This window comes from Physeter macrocephalus, chromosome 8 (genome assembly GCF_002837175.3).
Source record: "Physeter macrocephalus isolate SW-GA chromosome 8, ASM283717v5, whole genome shotgun sequence".
Classification (NCBI taxonomy): Eukaryota; Metazoa; Chordata; class Mammalia; order Artiodactyla; family Physeteridae; genus Physeter; species Physeter macrocephalus.
Genome location: NC_041221.1, coordinates 96,188,099 through 96,205,718, shown reverse-complemented (window position 1 = coordinate 96,205,718; position 17,620 = coordinate 96,188,099). Strand labels below are relative to the sequence as shown.

The window sequence follows — 17,620 nt, the reverse complement described above, 5'->3', positions numbered from 1 at the left end:
TGTGTGTAAATACCTAAAGATGAGAATTAATTAGTCATAGACTTAGAGTAGAAAACTGGTTACCAGACCTTATCTGGGAGTATGGTAGAAGATGCGGACTTCGGGGGAAAGGAGAACAAATTAGCAAAAGATCTTGAAGTTATGGTTGAAGTTAAGTTTGAAGAAGTGATTGAGACATAGAAAGGTTTTTCTATCTTGTTAAGTCTGCATTTCTCAGATTTTCTAACCATTTCTCTTTATGAATATTGGAAAAATTTTCCTGATTTAAATCCTGAACAAATGGTCTGTTTATACTGCTAACTTCTTAAGTATGATACAGTATTAGGCACCCACAACTTTATTTCTGAGAAATCAATACTACACAGTCAATACCACCAACCAGTTTCCATCCTAAGGAGCCTCTATGTAAAAGTGTTCGGCATTTGCATATTAGAAAATAAATTATTATGGTTTCTGGGAATATGCTAGAGTAGGTACCCTGACTAACCTTCTTGCTAAAAATAACTAAAAATGTAGAATGAAATATATTTTTTAATTATTTTGATGCATTTGTGACCTGAAAAGTTAGTAAGGAATAGTCATGGATAAAAAACTAAGTGAAAGCAGGAAACCTGAGAGGTTAGCAGAAGGGCTGAAGTTAATGTTCTCCTTGAGGGCATCTGAAGCTTCAGTTTTTAAGCCTTTGAGAGTGGAGGGGACAGAGGACAAAGCCTGGGCCTGCCTGAGGTGGGGAACATACTAGAAAACAAAATTCAGGTATAGTCTGTTTATAAACGACTCATATGAAACAAAAGGATACAGAAAAATTCAAAGTAACAGGGTACAAAAAGATGTATCAAGCAAATACCGAATCAAAAGAAAGCAGTGACATAGCTTTGTAAGTATCTGGAGAAACTGTACCTTACTATGAAAAAGGATTACTAGATACAAGAGATTAATATTTGATACTGACAAGTAAGAATATAGGGGTAAGAAGAAAGTGAATTAACACCCCTTTTCAGAAAAATAATCTGGCACCAGCTATTAAAATATTAGATTATGTAAAATACACATACGCTTCAACCCAGCAAACCCACTTCTTTCATAATCCTTTTCACCCTTTCTTCCTTATGATTTGGAAACATGACTTTGATGAGATTAAGGTTTTAGGAAGCAGACAATATAATAAATTGTTGATTTAAAGTCTGTAAATATAATTATGTGCTGAATGAAAAATAGTGACATAGTTGAATGGAAATAAGGTCATAATGAATTTAGGTAAAGAGGTATTTGTTGCAGAGTAAAAATGTGGCCATTATAAACAACCTTGTGTTTGGTAGACATTAATGTTTAAGTAGAAAACTAGATCCTGTGACTATTTAGAGGCCTTCCTTCCAGTTTGGAATGGAATAAACCCCTCCTCCCCCCAAAAAAATTCCAAGAAAAACTGTAGGAACTTCGCTCAGAAAATTAGGATCTCTCCTAGTAGTTCCTGGCCAGGCTTGCTTCTCTGGAACCTCAAATAGACCCAATGACATACCAAAGAATGAAATGCAGAAGTATGAACATGAAGTAGGACAAGAAATTCCTGTCACGGTAGTTAGTTGGACTCTTGAGGGCTGAAGGGCCTAGTCTCCCTGACACAAACCCTAAAAAGGGAATAAGTCATTGCTCTGGGCTCCCCTGATCTGGAAGATTTCTCATTCTAAGTGGGCTCTGGAAACCACAAAATTTCCCCTGTGCCTCTGTGGGGAATCAGGCAGGGAAGCATGGAGAAGTTGTATCTACTCACTCCATCATTATTCATGATATTGTATATAGCGTTTTTACAACTTTTTTATTCATTCAAGGTAAAAGAAAGTAAAACTAACTTTAGCCAAACCCTAGTTTGTTGTGGGGGTCTGGCATCCACCATAAAGGTTTTGAAATACCACACTAATAAGTACAATACATTTCTTTTAAAAAAACTCTTTATTCATTAAAACGTTATTGGCACAGTACTTCTCATGTTCATTCTCATCAAATAGTAAAATTTCCACTTTCTGTACTCAATTCTTAAGAATCTGAGAGATTAAAAATGTATTTAAATAAAGAACTAAAAGGAAGAGAATTAAAAACTTGGAAATTTATGGTAGATAAATTACTACACAAGAGAAAGTACTTTTCTTACTCATGGAAATGTTGATGGCACAATTCTACGGAAACTCATACATATTTACTGCTTAATTTACATACTATCTTGGTGGAAAAATAGTATTCTTTACTCTTTCAGTTTCCTTATGCTACAGTACATATAATTCTAGAGTGATATCACTTAGGTGTTACACAAACCTTGGTAGGTCCATGAACAGGTCAAATCTAGAGTCAAAGGTGCTTCAAAGACTCCAAGAAATGATTTTAAAACAAACTTAACAAAACATGTATTGGGTCATGCCCATGGTCCATCCAAACTGTATCCTGTCTCTGACTATGGCAACAGAGAAAGGGCTATAGACCTTCATGATATCACTTTAAAATGGATTGGAAAACACCCTGCCACCCCACTCTCACCCAGATAATCCCAGCCTGCTTCTATAACTCAGATAAGCCAATCATCTGTGTATTGATTCAAATCTTTCTAGAACTTATTTATAGTTTATATGTATATCATTACTTTATTAAATTTACTGCCTGTATTTAGAGTGGTGTTTTCTTTATTTATTCCTAATACCTTAGTCAAACAATTAAGGGAAGCATCTAGAAAAGCATTTTAGAGATCAAGAGTTTCCCTTAAAATATGAAGAAATGCGAAAACTGGGTTAGAAAATATAATTATACATTTAAATAGTTACATTAAACCATAATTTAATCCAAAATATACACCATAGTATGATCTAACTCTGCAACTTTCAGAAGATTTATTAAAAATGCAATAGTACATGGATTAAAGTGGTGTCATCTTTCTCTCCTGTACCTCTGTGACTACAGATTTAACTTCATTTAGAGATGATCTCAAAAGTCTACTTTTGAGGCTCTTCATGAATGTGAGGCTCCAGCCAAGAGGCCTTCCTGGCTTCCTTGATAAACCCTGATATCTAATTGCTAATAATCTGAGATTTGGTGATAAAGTCTCTGTCTTCTTCATCTGTATGCTTCATAATTTGATTCAGATTTCACATGAATGGTAAAAATTAAACTATTCAGGCTGAGTTGAGGGAGCTGGAGAGTAAGAAGATGGAAGGATGCAAAAGAAAGATTTTTTTGCAGATTGGTTGTGTTTCCTTGGAGGTAACCTGGTTGGGCTAATTCCAGGATTCTATGCAAGGTTTAAAAAAAACATCAAAGAAGCAAAGTCGTAGTTGCATAATGTCGGGCATTGTAGACAGTCTGTGTTGCAGCTAAACTATTACAGTTATATTTATCAATACATCTCTACATATCTCCATTACTCACGAAGTTTACTTTAAAATAGGCTACTGAACTGGCCTTCCCTCACCCCAGCATCATACGTCTGTCACCTAGAGATGATAGCTGAGCACAGGTAGCTGTGCTCACTGATTTCTTGAGGCTTCTTACGGTTAAACTATCTGGGACTTTGACTTGAGCTTTGCCCACAGCCTGCATCTGATGTGCTGTTTCTATTGACCATTTAAATACTAATCAGTAGCCAGTTCCTCAGGGTGGGAAGATTCTTCTCCAGCCACTTAATATTTTTGGATATGGTTTCCAGAACAATTTGAAAAATTTCCAGATGTGATCCTTGGGCCTTAAGAGATTCAAAGAACAGTTTCACCTGAAAAATAAGCAAGAAAAGGATAACTGACGTGGTTCATAAAACACTTTCTCTTCCAAAGGGTTTCAAAACAGCTTATAAATTACACAAACACAGGGGCAAGCATTTCTTTGCCAATCTCTGAAAGGTTATTTTCTTCTTCTCTTTTTTGGGCATAATTATTATTTCACTTTACCTTCAAACAATAGATAAAATAAGACAGGAATGACAAATCTTACAAGTGAGCACACTGTGGGTAAAGAAGTTAAGAGATTGAGCCAAGTCATAGAGTAAGCAGTGATCTGAGATTTAAGTACTAGAATTCTGAATTTGCTTGTAAAGTAAATAAATTTAAGATTTATTGTGGAAAGAAGATGTAAAACACTAGAATTCTTTTCTAAAAAAAAGCAGAATTACCAAAAAGAGTAACTTTGTTAAAAAGACCTTTATGCACTCTTCCAAACTTCAATATAATCACTCGAGTGATGATACAATATGAATGAAATAATACAAAAGGACTCATCCCTCAAGTATAATTTCCATTTTGAATGTTATGAACATTAGTCCTATCCCTTCCATTTACTTGCTATGTGACATTGGACAAGCAGCTTATTTTCTTTTAATAAAATAACAACTCCAAACCAGATTGCATCTAAGTTTACTCTCAATTCTACAGCTTGAACATTTATTTTTAAATTGTTAGCAATAGAGAGTCACAAACCTCTTGCAACTCATCCTTGGAAGAAAAGTGAGATGTTGTGCCAGAGATGATCATTCTTATGGGAAACGAGCCCAACTCAAATCTGAAAATAAAAGGAACCTCATAGATTTAAGTAATAGAAATAATGACCTTATGTTTATAACATGCTATATATTTAAAATATATAACATTAATAACTATATGATAAATTTGTGCCTTGCATTGGATACTATTAATTACCACAAGAATAACTCATATTCATCCAGTAAAATCTGAAAGCTATGAAATTTATCAAATTTGACCATAAGATTAAAATGTAAATAAAGCTTTTTTTAGGAAATATGACCAATGTTTATGTTTAAATTTAAAGCAGCATCCTCGGGCTTCCCTGATGGCGCAGTGGTTGCACGTCCGCCTGCCAATGCGGGGGGGCCGGGTTCGCGCCCCGGTCTGGGAGGATCCCACATGCCGCGGAGCGGTTGGGCCCGTGGGCCATGGCCGCTGGGCCTGCGCGTCCGGAGCCTGTGCTCCGCGACGGGAGAGGCCGCAGCAGAGGGAGGCCCGCATACCACAAAAAAAAAAAAAAAAAAAAAAAAAAGCAGCATTCTCTACATTTTTGATTACATACCCATCAATAAATATTTTTTGACCAAGAATTTCCCAATATACACATTTTTATTTATGAATTATATGCATGTACTTTGTTAAAAGTAAAAAAGAAAATTTAAGAGCATAAGATAACAATACATGTAGAATTATTTTCTTCTTGCACTGTAAGGCATTGTCTTACATACTTCCCCATCTCATTTTGGACACCACTGTGTTTATACACTATGTTTATTCGGGCATTGTTTGTTGAACTCTCATTCGAAGCCACAGATGGCATCCTTCACCCCAGTGTCTTATATAGAGAATTTGTACCACAGGTCAAAGGGATTCATGCTGTAAAGCAGAGCATAGATACATCTCAGAAATGGTCCCAAGTCTGGACTGTGCACCATGGTTGGGCAGGAGGATAATTTCCAGTTACGAAATAAATCTACAGCATTGCAGAAAAGTCTGACCATTTCAGGAGGGGACAGACAGTCATGCAAACAACCAAACAAATGATTCCAGTAAGGTCTTTAAGGAAAGACATTTTAAAAAAAGCAGTTTTTTAACTATTCAGTCTCATGTGGATGTCAACGCCTTGAAGGTCCGGGAGTGGGGTAGAAATGTGCTTTTTACTGACAAAAAGCTATCTATGAGGACTCTGAGCCCTTTATGGCTAAGAAATGAGAGGGAAGAGGAACTGAGGATGACTGACATCAGAGATGCTAACTGATACAAAGATAAACAGAGCAAATTGCACAGCTCTTTAATTCAGGGTATTTTCCATCTAGTTAATAAGTGACATTTTGGATTTGGATGAGGAATGGCTGAGCACTTAGCAGGAGGTTTGTTGTGAGAGAAAGCAATGCCATCCTGTACATTCCAATGGAATCTAATCATTGTTGGTTTTTCTGGGACTATTATAGGTTCAGGAGCATACTGAGTGAGCTCTAGTTTTCCCCAAAGTTGAAACCTCAGAAAACACTCATAACCTATACAGTTTTGGAGGGGAGCTCCCAAAACATTTCTGATTGAATTTCTTTTAGCTACTCCAAGCTCTCTACTGTGCCACCTCCCCAGGGGAACTGGAAATAGGGATTAGTTCTCTTCAGAATTCCTGAAGTTTTTTTCCCCCAGTGTTTGATGTACTATATATGGCTTCAATGTATTCTTCAGGGTTGGGGAGAGAGCCAGAAGGGAATGGGGGGATGGGGCTGACAACTGGATTTAACTCAGCTCTTACTTGTTCCCAGCAATTCTTCACTGCCTGGGCTGAGTAAGAGAAATCTGTTTCCCATTCCCTTTATTTCATTCCTCTCACTTATACCTGGACAGGTCAATTTGGGCTAGTGAGTTTTAAAATTGACAGACTTCATCAAACTATTTGAGTAAAAATGGTGTCATTGGGATCATTTGGTTATACATGGTTTAGGTAACTGAGATATCTGGGTGGAAGAACACACACTGGATGTAAACAAATACCAACTTTTTAAGGAGATGGATCCAGTTTTCTTTTACAAAATTCCAGGCTAATTGCTGCCCCTTTGGATTTCTGGCAATTGCATGAAGAAGAGCTGCCAAGTCCTGTGTCTTGATAACCTTTCCTTCCATTCCTAGTTCAATTAACCTGAAGAAATAAAAATCACTTAATTTTTCATGGTTTGTGTTTCATAATGGAAATTAACTCAGGCTATCAGTATATTAGAAGAATCAGAGAGAAAGAGGCATGACAAAAGTGTGATGTACCGAAAACAGTAATAAAGTCTCTACTAGCTAACATTTTTACTCTTCCAATTAAACTTTTACTTTTTTCTAGAAGTAATTTTATTCACTTATTATTTCAAAGAACTTTGATTAGCATCTTATATACATCTTATATTAGCATCTTAAAATACAAGATGATTAGCATCTTGTATTTTGTACAATAATTTTCCACCAAGGTTCTGAAAGTAAAACATAGCTATTTGTTTAGTATCAATCACATGTTAATAACTAAGGAATATCTGTTTTGCATTTTGTCAATATATATTTTTGGAAGTAAAGTCAAAGCGGTTCAAATTCTGATTCAATTATTATTATATACCTTTGAAATTGGTGGCTGAAATTTTAGTATCTTCCCTGAATATGTGTAAGTTTACTTTTAACAATTTAGTTAAATTCACTTACTTCATTAACTTTTCCTGATGTTTGCTGGTTGACAATGCATACAGAATTTTGTTTTTTTCAGCACCTGACAATGACAGTTCATATTGCTCTAAAAGGTAATTCCATCCTGCTGTTGTTTGAGCACCCACGGAGTACACAATCTTTAAAACATCTGTTGGGATACTGTAATATTAAACACAAAAGTGAAAAAAAAACTTCTATGAAAGAAAAAATTCTCTTTTTCTTATTATGATTTTAAATTGCTATAACAGAATCACCCCGAGTTATTTCCAGTACCTAGCACATTAAACCTTTTTTTCTGGCAAATTTTTATAAAAATATTTTATGTAAGTCTACTTTGCAAATTATTTGTGGTTTTTTTCCTCCTGATGATAAAATGTTAACAAGGATAACAATCATAAAAATGTAAACTACTTGGAGATGAAAACAGAAAGTTGATGGAATGAATAAATAAAAAAGGTGATTTCTGAAATATAAATGCACTCGTTTATGTAGAATTCTATCATCAAATAGCATATATTGGTGCTATATGATTTTTTTTATAAGATTATTACTTGCTGCTTTAATGTCACATTAGGAGTATTTTCTAGCCTGTCTGAGAGTTATCTGACTCTCTAGGTGTAGAGAATTATATTTTAGCACAGCTGTTTATAGAGTTCAGTCATTTTATAATTCTGTAAAACTGATAAGATGCAATATTATTAGTTTCTGTCCACCTAAAGAAGACACCATGGTTTTGGGGTTTTATTGTCCTATAGGATACTAACTAGTTTTGATTTTAATTTGGTTATGATTTTTAATCCCAAATATCATTAGATCAATTATAAATGATATTCATATTGATGGCATGGAATAACCAAAACACAGAGAAGTAGGGATGGGACAGGAAATTTGTGTTTATCACTCAGGGACCATAAGATTGTACTAGTCTCTATACAACTTATTTAACTGTCAAAGCTACCCAGTGAGATAGAAAAATTATGCTAATTTTTAAAAAGTGGAAATAAAGCTTGGAAAGGTTAAGTAACTTGCACCAAGGTGACATACTAGCCTTTTTGGAGATGGGATTTAGACCTATGGTTCTAATCTTGTGCTATTTCCACTGTGCTATACGTCTTTAAATATCCCAAGAGACTTTGAATCATAAAACAAGAAGTAATTAAATTACATTCCACGTTATTTTGTTTTAGTGTGTTTTACTGTACAAATTTATAAAAATTGGTAACAAATAAATTGTAAGTTCCTTGAAGGTAGAACACATAGTTGTTTTGTTCACTAGTTTATTCTTAGCACCAAATGCAGTGCCTGGCACATAGGCAACAGGCAAAGCATTATATTTTGAATTCATGAATGAAGTAATCAATTAATCAGTAAAAGGAAATTCCCCTTTAGGATTAATACTAGTGCTCTTGAAGTTTAGAAAAAAGAAACCTACAATATATGATTATGTGTTCTTGATTACAAGCTTAAATGAGATTTACCCAGAATTTCTTCATAGGCATAGCATCCTATTCAACAAGTTGAACCATTGTATCTACTGGACTTGAGTTACTGCAGGTAAGATCATCCCTCTTATAACTAGCATAAAGAAAGAATAATATTCTGTTGTGTTATAGGGCAACAGATGTTTATATTTTAGCCTCACTCATACAGTTCATTTAAACATGAACAAAAAGAAGAGGAAAATATAGCTAAAAGAAATTTTTGTTCTGAAACTGATTTTAAGCCTAAATCCCAAAGAGTAAAAAAGTCCAAAAAGAAGAAAACAAATTACTTTTTTTTTAAAGAAGAATTCAAGAAAAGATTTCAAAAAGCTCACTGAGCTTTAGTTATGTGGACATAAATTATAATAGCATTTCATAACAATTTGGCAGAGGGAAAATTGACACCATTGCTTTACATGGTACTAAAGTTGTGAATTATTTTTTCTATTTTAAAAAGGAATTTTCCTTAATTCATATACAGATTTGATTTCTCAAAACATCCAACTGGAGAGTCAGAGTTTTAATAGCAACAATATAAAATCATGCGTTGGACAGAAATCAAGGCTTACATTGAAAAGATCGTGGCGTCTTTCAGTACCTATGGGTTGCAGCTGCTAAACTAAACTGCAACATAATCCTTTTGATCACCAGGCATCTACTTGATTACAACCACCGCTGGAATCAATTTCACCACCATAGACATCCTTTAGATGGCCCAAATCATCAGTTTCCTATCAAAGTTGAAACTTGGGGCTAAGGCTGTGGTGTGGTATTGGTTAACTGGTTAAGAAGTAAACACATTTTAAAGAGGCATGCCCCCGCCTTTTTTTTTTTTAGTTTCATCAACTGATCACTGGTGTTTGGATTGCATGAACATTTCACATTGCTTTTTACCTTTAAAAGGCATTACTCTTGGAGATTGGGCAGCTGCCCTGCCGGCCTCCACCCTCTGGCCATCTTTCTGGTACCATGCGAATGTTCATTAGCTCTCCACTACAGGGACTTAACCTCACTTCCCACAAAATCTATCCAGAACTTGCTATGTGGGAGCATGAAACAAGGGTATGTAATTCCCAGCATGTTTTTTTTTTTTTCTAGCCTCACTAAAAGGTTTTAGATCTAATGTCTTGCATGATCAAAGACTTTTACATCAAAGTGAAAGGAACAAAGAATAGGACAGAAGTCCAGATCTACTTTAATTTTCCATTGGATTCCATCCACTGAGAGAAGAGTTCAGTTGCCTTCTGGATGCAAGGAGCATGGTTCAGGTAACAGGTCAGCTTCAAGAGAGCCGAACGAAGCCTTCTGTCCCAGACTGAGCCCTCGTCGCGCCAGCTTTGCTTGTCAATCGCTGGCTTAAAATACTGGAGAAGGTAATGCTGCAGAAAGCATAGGATGGTTTATAGAAAGGCTAAGTTTAGTTCTTAACCCAGCTCTCACTCACCCATCCAAAGGGTTCAACTCTAAACTGTCTGCATGAACCTTTCCCAAAGCATAGAACTACTTATCTCTATATTTTGCTTCTCTTTTTCTGGCCTCCACCTACCAGAGTTAGTTTCTCCATTAGAAGTACAATTTAAGCTTCGTGCTTTGTGACCACCTAGAGGGGTGGGATAGGGAGGGTGGGAGGGAGGGAGAAGCAAGAGGGAAGAGATATGGGGATATATGTATATGTATAGCTGATTCACTTTGTTATAAAGCAGAAACTAACGCACCATTGTAAAGCAATTATACTCCAATAAAGATGTTAAAAAAAAAAGAAGTACAATTTAATTTCCTATCTGAGGGGGGAATACCAAGTGATATAAGATAAAATCACCTTAGGAGGGATGTTTTGCTTATGATCCTGGCACCTAGCTCTTAGGATGGTGATGACAAGGAACGAGGGACATCTAACTACTAGGTGCTTAAGTGTTGACTGTGCTATCAGCCAGTTTCCTCAGATTCTTCAAGATTTAACCCCAAGAGTTCACACAAAACAGAACAAGTCTCACTGATCCTCCAGGCACTGTGTATTTTACTTAATGAATTTTCTGAAAGAAACACAAACCTTGAGATTTTCAGTGACATCTGAAACATTCCTTCTTTCCATGATGTGGTAAAACAATTCTAGGTATTCCAGGCCTTTGAGAAGTGCAGGGATGCTTGTTTCATGTTGGAGATAGCGAGTCAGGTCAAGGGCTTTGTCTAGAGTCAACCTTCCTGCGCTGAGGTATAAAACAAATGTCAGTGGTTTGTGCATATCTTACAGTTCTTAATATTTTAAATATTAAAACAGATATGATATAGACAGCAATAACAGAAGCAGTTCATTATATTCAGACCATTTGGTTTAAATCCTAGTTCTGCCAATGACTTGGGCAAATTAACCTCTCTGGTCTTCAGCTGCCTCCCCAATACAATGGGGATAATAAGAGTATCTACTTTAGTCCTCTGTTGTAAGGATTAAGTGAGTTAATATAGGTAAAGTGCTTAGACTAATGTCTAACATAAATAAGAGCCTTGTAAATGAAATAAATATTAGCTAATATTAATGTTTAGTACCAAATAATATCAAATTTTCATGTATTTGTCATTCTCTAATTGCCTAATTTGTGGGTCTGAATTGTTCCTCGGAGCATATTTGGAACTTTGAGGACAGGTGCCATGTCTTTTGTTTCTTTGATGTCCCTCCTAGAGCCTAACAGAGAAGCAGCACTTATTCTGAGTGGGTCCAAACAAGGATTTTCATTTTTTTAAAGAATCTATTTAGATTCTAAAGTGATATGCCTTCTCTACATTTTCCTTTAATGAGAAGAACAAACAACAAAACTATTATTCTGAATATCAAAACATTAGGATCTCTTATGTAGAGGAAATAAACCATTATACTGTCACTTTTGTAAAGTGGTTTTCACATGTGTTTCTGAGAAGACCTGAGTCCCTGAAGCATCTATAAACCATTCTTGCCAGCATCCAACTCCCAGATTAAGCATAATAGTTTTATATGGAAACAGATTCCAGAACAAAGATATCTGTTTTGAATTTTTCATTAATATAATGCCCTATCTCCTATGGGTTTTTAAAATTTTAAATTCTTATCTGAAATGAGGGAACTGAAACTAGAAAGAAGTGACATTAAAAGCAAGCAACTTTTGTTGTGACTATACTCTTCTCAGCCACAATGACATACTGCTTTAAAACAGACTTAACAGTAAATTTTCCAAACATTTCATCTAAAGACAGAGGGCTGGACCATATGCTCTATGATTTTATGGTCTGCTATATTTTTAAAAAAACAAATCCACAAAATGTCACTATTCCTGCCCACATGTGTGTCACAATATATGGTGCAGTAGATAAGTACAAATATAGTCACAACCTTTAAAATTTTGAATCTAGTGCACAATCCATTCATTACTTTGTTCACATTGGGGAAATCAATATGAAACTGGTAGAGAAATTAAGGAAGAATTGGCTGCTTATGTTTATTCTTCTTTAGACTTTCCTGAAAAGACAAAGTGTTTTCTTTCCTTTTTCCCATTTACCATCAACAGAATAATATGTAGAATAAATCAGGTCACAAGGTCTCCAACAGAAAAAATATTAAGGATCAGGTGGAGTATTATGCATTGTAAGCTTTTCCTATTCTAAGAATTTCTGTAAGGTACTCGCTTTATTCAGCGTGACATTATTTCCTTTCAGATGCTATAAAGTATACTAAGAGGATCAGTAACAGGAAGAAACTAGGTATTATATTCTAGGGTTAAAATTTTAAAAAGAATGTTTAACACATAAAACTCACTTTATATTAATCTTGTTTTTCTTTTTGGCCCAGTCTAATTTATTTTTTACTTAGACAAATGCCATTATTTACTCTTATATTTACCTACTTTAAAACACTTTAATCTTAATATTCATTTAAGAGGGACTCCTTTTCTTTTTATAAAGTTATTATTTAATAAAATTCCAGCCCCTCATTACCTGCCCTCTGCTTCAATCAATGTACAAAACGTTATCTGAATGTCTGTTTAGCTTAAAAACTAAACCCACATATAAGCATATACTTCAGCCCAACAGGAAAAAGTCTATCTACCTATTTATATAAAGTTTCAGCTAAATGGTACCTTTGTGAAATAAACTGTATTCCTGAGGAAACAATTTGGGGCTTCTTTTTGTGATGTTGGACTTAAAGAAATAAATAGTTTACCTGTAAGGAAATTATGGTTGTCATTTTAATTCCACCCAACTCAGAGGAGATCCAAGTCTTAAATTATATTTAATAATAAGTATGAAAACCCAATTGAAATGAATATGCATTCCTGGGTCAAATTCTGCCTCTAGACTAAATGTGATCACAGATTACATCCTTTAACTCTTAAATAGATATTTCACAAAGCAGGGAAGGAAGAGATATATATCACCAAAGCAGAGTAGCAAGTAAAAGTATTTAGAACTATTATGAGATGTTTAAATTGTTTTCTTATATAATTAATTTCATTATAAAAGTAATATAAACAAACTACAAAACAATTGGAAATTAAGGGGAAAAAACTCATAATTTCATTACCTTACATATTTACTAATAGCACTTTGGAATATTTCTTTCTGTTTTTGTTTCTCTCACCTTTAGCTTACTTTTTTTTTTTCATGTAACTGCAAACTTAATAATACCTAAGCTTACATTCTGCTTTTTTTCCAATTTCACATTATTTTAAATGCATTTTTCTATGTTATCACTTCACCTTCCCATTCAACGCATGATCTTTTAAACAATTTATATTAGATAATACTAATAATGCTAACAGCTACCATTTATTGAGCATTTATTACTGTACTTAGTGCTTTATCTACATTATCTTAAGCAATCCTCAAAACAACCCTACATGATAGACATTATTATTATTGGAGTTTTAAAGACTAGAAAAGTTTTAAAGACTAGAAAAAAAGTTTTAAAGACTAAAAACAATAAGTGAAGGGGTAGTACTTAGTTGATTTGTTTTAAACCAAAATTTGTACTCGGAACTTCATTAACCAGTCTACCTAGTAAGGAAATGATAGCTTTTCCACTGATGCCTCAGTAACTATAGGGTTCCTTCTGCTAAATTTACACTACACATAAATTTATAGGCTAGAAACAGCAAAAAAGACTTTGCAACTACTTGAAAGATTGGCTTTCATTTGCTGAGTTGTCAATATTCTTCCTTCTGCCTGGTCTTAAATTTGTAATCTACCTTCTTTGCAATCTGCTCAGAGTTTCTCCTTTAAGCAGACAAACCTCCCTCAACTAATGATAATCCACTTCTCAGCTAGTCTATCAAGCATCCACTCAGACATAGGATAGCTATGCTACCATGATACTCCTGAGACCTATGGGACTGAGGATTAAGCTCTCAATCCTCTCACTTTTCTAACTAGGGAATTCTATTGTACAGATAAGCTGTGTCTGAGAGATGTCTTGCTGGTTACCTTTACTTAATTTGTCCTAAATAAGGATAGGAAAGGAAATAATATGTCACACTGAATAAAGTGAGTACATTACAGTAATTCTCAGAATAGGAAAAGCTTATATAATGCAAAATACGCCACCTGATCCCCAATTTTTTTTCCATTGGTGACCTTGTGATTTATTCTACATATTATTCTGTTGATGATAAATGGGAAAAAGGAAAGAAAACACTTCGTCTTTCCAGGAAAGTAAAAAGAGGAATAAACATAAGCAGCCAATTCCTCCTTCATTTTTCTACCAATTTCATATTGACTTCTCCAATGTGACCAAAGTAATGAATGGATTGTGCACTAGAATTTAAAATTATAAAGGTTATAACCATATTTATACCTTTTGTCCGACAGATTACATTGGTATTTGGTGAAACAGCAAGCTACCAGCATAAACAAATTTAAAATCTGAGGTCAAAAGCTTAAATGCCTGGAGGGTCCACCATAAGTGAGTGAAACAAGCCCCTCATGTGTACCATGTAGGACTTTGGTACATAGGAGAATGTAGGCCTGGCCCAAAGGAAGATCTGCCCACTCTACCCTCCTCTATGGTTGCCCTGTGGGAATGAAGGCCCACAGTTGCCAAATTTTCTCATTATTTAAGAGATTCCAGAAGTCAGGATTTCTACATAAACTTCTCCATATTTTAAAATGTTGGATTAAATTTTTTAACGCTGGGTGGGTCAAAATACTTTATCAGTGGGTAGGCTGTGGCCTAATGGCCTGTATTTGACCTCCATTCATATCCATATCATGTGAATGATTAACACTGAACGTTTGATTTGAAATCTAATGTATCTGGTGATAAAGCAGTTATTTCCTATGAAATCAGATGAAGTTTTGCATTACCTTACTAGCTGAAATGCATCATGAATCAGACTTATTCTGTCCTTAGGTCTGAGAAGTGTGTGGTTCTGATTCAGCAGTGTAATGAGTTGGTACCATCCATGCCCCTCATAGTGGACAATGTAGTAGCCATTTGAGTCCACATTGAATTTTACCCAACTGGTCTTCTCAGGTAAATCCAGAGTATCTAGGAGGAGAAAATTGGTATAGATATTTCCTTATCGACGTGCACACCAGGAACATCTGCAAAAGTGTTAGTCTCCATACTATTACTAATAAATCAAGGAGAAGACAAAGTTTTGGAAGACTCACAATGATCCTTATTTTCATAGTCTGCTGGATGGCTTATTTTGGGGATGCTGACCTTATTAAATTAATAAATAAACTAATTCCTGGGAAAAGGACTGATGAATTTGTTCTCAAAAGCAGGTTTAAGAGGCATGCAAGGGCCCAGTGAGCCAGACGATGAGCATGACTGGAATTTGGCTTGATTTATTGGTGGCCTTGTCTCAAGGTTTAGTTACTGCTCATTGAAATATGTATATGTAAATAGGTGATCCATTTGTCCAGTCCTTATTTGGGGCAAAATAAGGACTGTAGGCTGAACACGACATTATGATGGGAACATTCTAAAATTTCAGTGATGTGTTTAAAGGGGAAATTAAAATTGTATTATTTTTAATATGACAGACATTATAATAGGTGGTAAGATAACATTACCATATTCTCTCAAAAGCTCTGTGAGGCTTAATCCCCATTCAAAATAAGATGAGAAAACTGAAACTCAGAAGAAGTTAAAAAATTTTCTTAAGGGCATACATCTAATATGTGACAGAATGAGGATTTGAATCCAGAGCCAATCAATTCCAGAGTGTATGCCTTTATCCACTGAACTAGTATGTATTAAAAGACATAAGATAGGATGCCATCATTTCTTAATATAAATATAAACCTATCTCTAAGTGCTAGAAGCACAAGAGAACTTTTCACTGAATAAAAAATTCAGACTTTCTAGCTAAAAGGTTCTTTTAGTAACACATATATGGATAAATGAGAACTTCCTCAAACATATATCATTCATTATCAGATTGACTTACAGTATCTTTCCTCCAAATATCTCAGAACATGTTTAATTTCAGAATTAAAACAGCTATTGGCTAGTTAGTTCATTACCTGTCTTTGATTTCAGAATGTGTCTGTGAATTGCATTAGAGGAACTTGTGGAATAGGTCACTGGGATATGCCAAAGGTACCTATGTTAGAAAGTAAAGACTGTTACAGACTAAATTAATGGCCATTTCAATTTTCACATCATCAGACTCGGATAGGCTGTAAAAGACACCTAATCACTCATCCTTCACACCATCATAAATTTTATAGGCTAAGACTAGCAGATCCTTGGGTGTGCAAAAGTTCTTCCATAATGATTATGAAGGAGCAGCAATGTATACCTAGTTGAACTCTGTCACAATTACCTGTGCCATTTGCTGTCCAAATATCATACCACAACAAGTTCTGCTGATTGTTTTCTTCTAAGTAAGAGAAAAAAAATCAATCTTCCTTTCGTAGTTCCAAAAATTATGACAGCCTGATATTAATTCAAATAACAGAACCAAAGCTGTAGGAAAAGCCCTCCAAGGTAACGATCTTACTCCAGTATGATTTTCCACTTATCCTTTTGTTCAACAAAGCTACCCACATTCAACCCCCCAACTGCTAAGTGCCTGCAGCAGTGTGTCAGGATCTGCACATCAGTCAAGTCCAGAGAGCAGAGAAGCAGAATGGATTGGAGGAAAAGGCCTCAGTTACTTTTCAATGGCCCTACTATGGTAAATAACTGAAATTGGCTATTTTTTTCTGACTAACTTTCTAGCATCTTCTAGAACTCATTTCGTCTATCACAGCAAGCCATATTAGCTATAGTAATCCTGTAAAATCACATGCTTGAAAATACCAATAGGTATAAAACAGAAAGAATAGTTAACTGAGGATGTGCCCAGCAGTTTTCAGAAAAATATAAAATAGTGAAAGAAACAGCAGACACAGACTCGATCTAATAAAGGGTCAGAAGGGATAATCTACCTGCTAATCCAGAGAGTACAGATAATTAACAAAGCAACTGAAATATTTATACAAATTGGTAAAAACAGACACATAGATATCACCAAGACTTAATGGATCGAGATTCCTGGATGGATCTTGACTCTAGAAAGAGATTTTTCCAGATAAACATATCTGGGAGTAAAGAGAGGAAGAGTAGCATTTCATGAGTTTGGATAAGCATGGGTCAGAGGATAATAATTTTATAATAGTAATCTAAATACTGCTTCAGGTAGAGGAAAAATACAGATCATTGCAGTAGATATTTGTTATTCTGGGCCAACCACACTATTGAACTCTCTGGTGACATTTTGATAAGTTACAGAATTATGAGTCCTGCTTTCCCAATAGTAAATCAAACATTAAATTTTCTAGCCTGTGTTGCCAAGCTTCAAGTTGTTTAAGCTCTCTGAAGTTCAGACTTCAGAAGGACATACACAGAAATGGAAGATAAATGGCATAAGAGTTGCTGTTGGATGGAAATAGACATCTGATGAAACAAAAAGGGAAAACAGTATATTCTAT

The 17,620-nt window shown here is 35.0% G+C and overlaps 1 protein-coding gene across 1 annotated transcript in view; it reads right to left on the bottom strand.

The window, feature by feature from the left end:
- Positions 1 to 1,922: 1,922 nt before the first annotated feature.
- ERAP2 (endoplasmic reticulum aminopeptidase 2) overlaps positions 1,923 to 17,620 on the bottom strand; it is a 39,431-nt gene continuing 23,733 nt past the window's right edge. The window contains exons 12-19 of the mRNA XM_007120937.3: positions 16,169 to 16,248; positions 14,999 to 15,182; positions 10,722 to 10,878; positions 9,866 to 10,050; positions 7,188 to 7,349; positions 6,508 to 6,648; positions 4,452 to 4,533; positions 1,923 to 3,751 (exon numbers count right to left, since the gene is read on the bottom strand). Of these exons, the coding sequence (XP_007120999.1) occupies positions 3,608 to 3,751; positions 4,452 to 4,533; positions 6,508 to 6,648; positions 7,188 to 7,349; positions 9,866 to 10,050; positions 10,722 to 10,878; positions 14,999 to 15,182; positions 16,169 to 16,248 (1,135 nt within the window). The 3' untranslated portion in view covers positions 1,923 to 3,607. The remainder of the gene's footprint in view (positions 3,752 to 4,451; positions 4,534 to 6,507; positions 6,649 to 7,187; positions 7,350 to 9,865; positions 10,051 to 10,721; positions 10,879 to 14,998; positions 15,183 to 16,168; positions 16,249 to 17,620) is intronic.